The sequence below is a fragment of the Penaeus monodon genome, chromosome 24 (assembly GCF_015228065.2).
Source record: "Penaeus monodon isolate SGIC_2016 chromosome 24, NSTDA_Pmon_1, whole genome shotgun sequence".
Classification (NCBI taxonomy): Eukaryota; Metazoa; Arthropoda; class Malacostraca; order Decapoda; family Penaeidae; genus Penaeus; species Penaeus monodon.
This window is the reverse complement of record NC_051409.1, coordinates 35141253-35142385: the sequence shown is the minus strand read 5'-3', so window position 1 is coordinate 35142385 and position 1133 is coordinate 35141253. Positions and strand designations below refer to the sequence as shown.

General features: G+C 62.7%; 1 protein-coding gene across 1 annotated transcript in view; it reads right to left on the bottom strand.

The window, feature by feature from the left end:
* Positions 1-113: 113 nt before the first annotated feature.
* LOC119588956 (ribosome-binding protein 1-like) overlaps positions 114-1133 on the bottom strand; it is a 2774-nt gene continuing 1754 nt past the window's right edge. Inside the window, exon 2 of the mRNA XM_037937564.1 lies at positions 114-1038. Coding sequence (XP_037793492.1) covers positions 114-1038 — 925 coding nt within the window. The remainder of the gene's footprint in view (positions 1039-1133) is intronic.

Here is a 1133-nt window from a genome sequence, read left to right as displayed (position 1 = left end):
CTTGGGCGTTTCTAGGATCCTCGGTTCTTTTGGAAAGATCTGTGGATGCTTTAGCCACTCGAGGAACAAAAGAAACGCATGTGTATATTCACAAACATTTTCAAGCGAAACATTTATAAACTGGTAATATAGTTGACGAGTCGTATGAGTCCGTGGCGCCGAGAGTTGGGGCACCGCTCGTTCGGGCACCGCTCGTTGGGCACCGCTCGTTGGGGCACCGCTCGTTGGGGCACCGCTCGTTGGGGCATCGTTTCGTTCGGGCACCGCTCGTTGGGCACCGCTCGTTGGGGCACCGCTCGTTGGGCACCGCTCGTTCGGGCACCGCTCGTTGGGGCACCGCTCGTTCGGGCACCGCTCGTTCGGGCACCGCTCGTTGGGGCACCGCTCGTTGGGCACCGCTCGTTGGGGCACCGCTCGTTGGGGCACCGCTCGTTGGGGCACCGCTCGTTGGGGACCGCTCGTTGGGGCACCGCTCGTTGGGCACCGCTCGTTGTGGCACCGTCGTTGGGCATCGCTCGTTCGGGCATCGCTCGTTGGGCACCGCTCGTTGGGGCACCGCTCGTTCGGGCACCGCTCGTTGGGGCACCACTCGTTCGGGCACCGCTCGTTGGGGCACCACTCGTTGGGCACCGCTCGTTCGGGCACCGCTCGTTGGGGCACCGCTCGTTGGGGCACCGCTCGTTGGGGCACCGCTCTTTGGGGGGCACCGCTCGTTGGGGCACCGCTCGTTGGGGCACCGCTCGTTTGGGCACCGCTACTTTGGGGGCACTGCTCGTTGGGGCACCGCTCGTTGGGCACCGCTCGTTGGGCACCGCTCGTTCGGGCACCGCTCGTTGGGGCACCCACTCGTTCGGGCATCGCTCGTTGGGCATCGCTCGTTGGGGCACCACTCGTTCGGGCATCGCTCGTTCGGGCATCGCTCGTTGGGCACCGCTCGTTGGGGCACCGCTCGTTGGGCACCGCTCGTTAAGGCACCAGGATCTCTCGGTGAATTTCACAGATGTTACAATAGAGTAAAATCTAGATTTCAGTGCAAGTCTGTATGGTCATAATTTCAAAAACAGAGTCAGTGTTCCCAGTCGAGAAGATCGGAGTGACCGACACTGCTTCCGCGGCGGGGATTAAACTCCTTT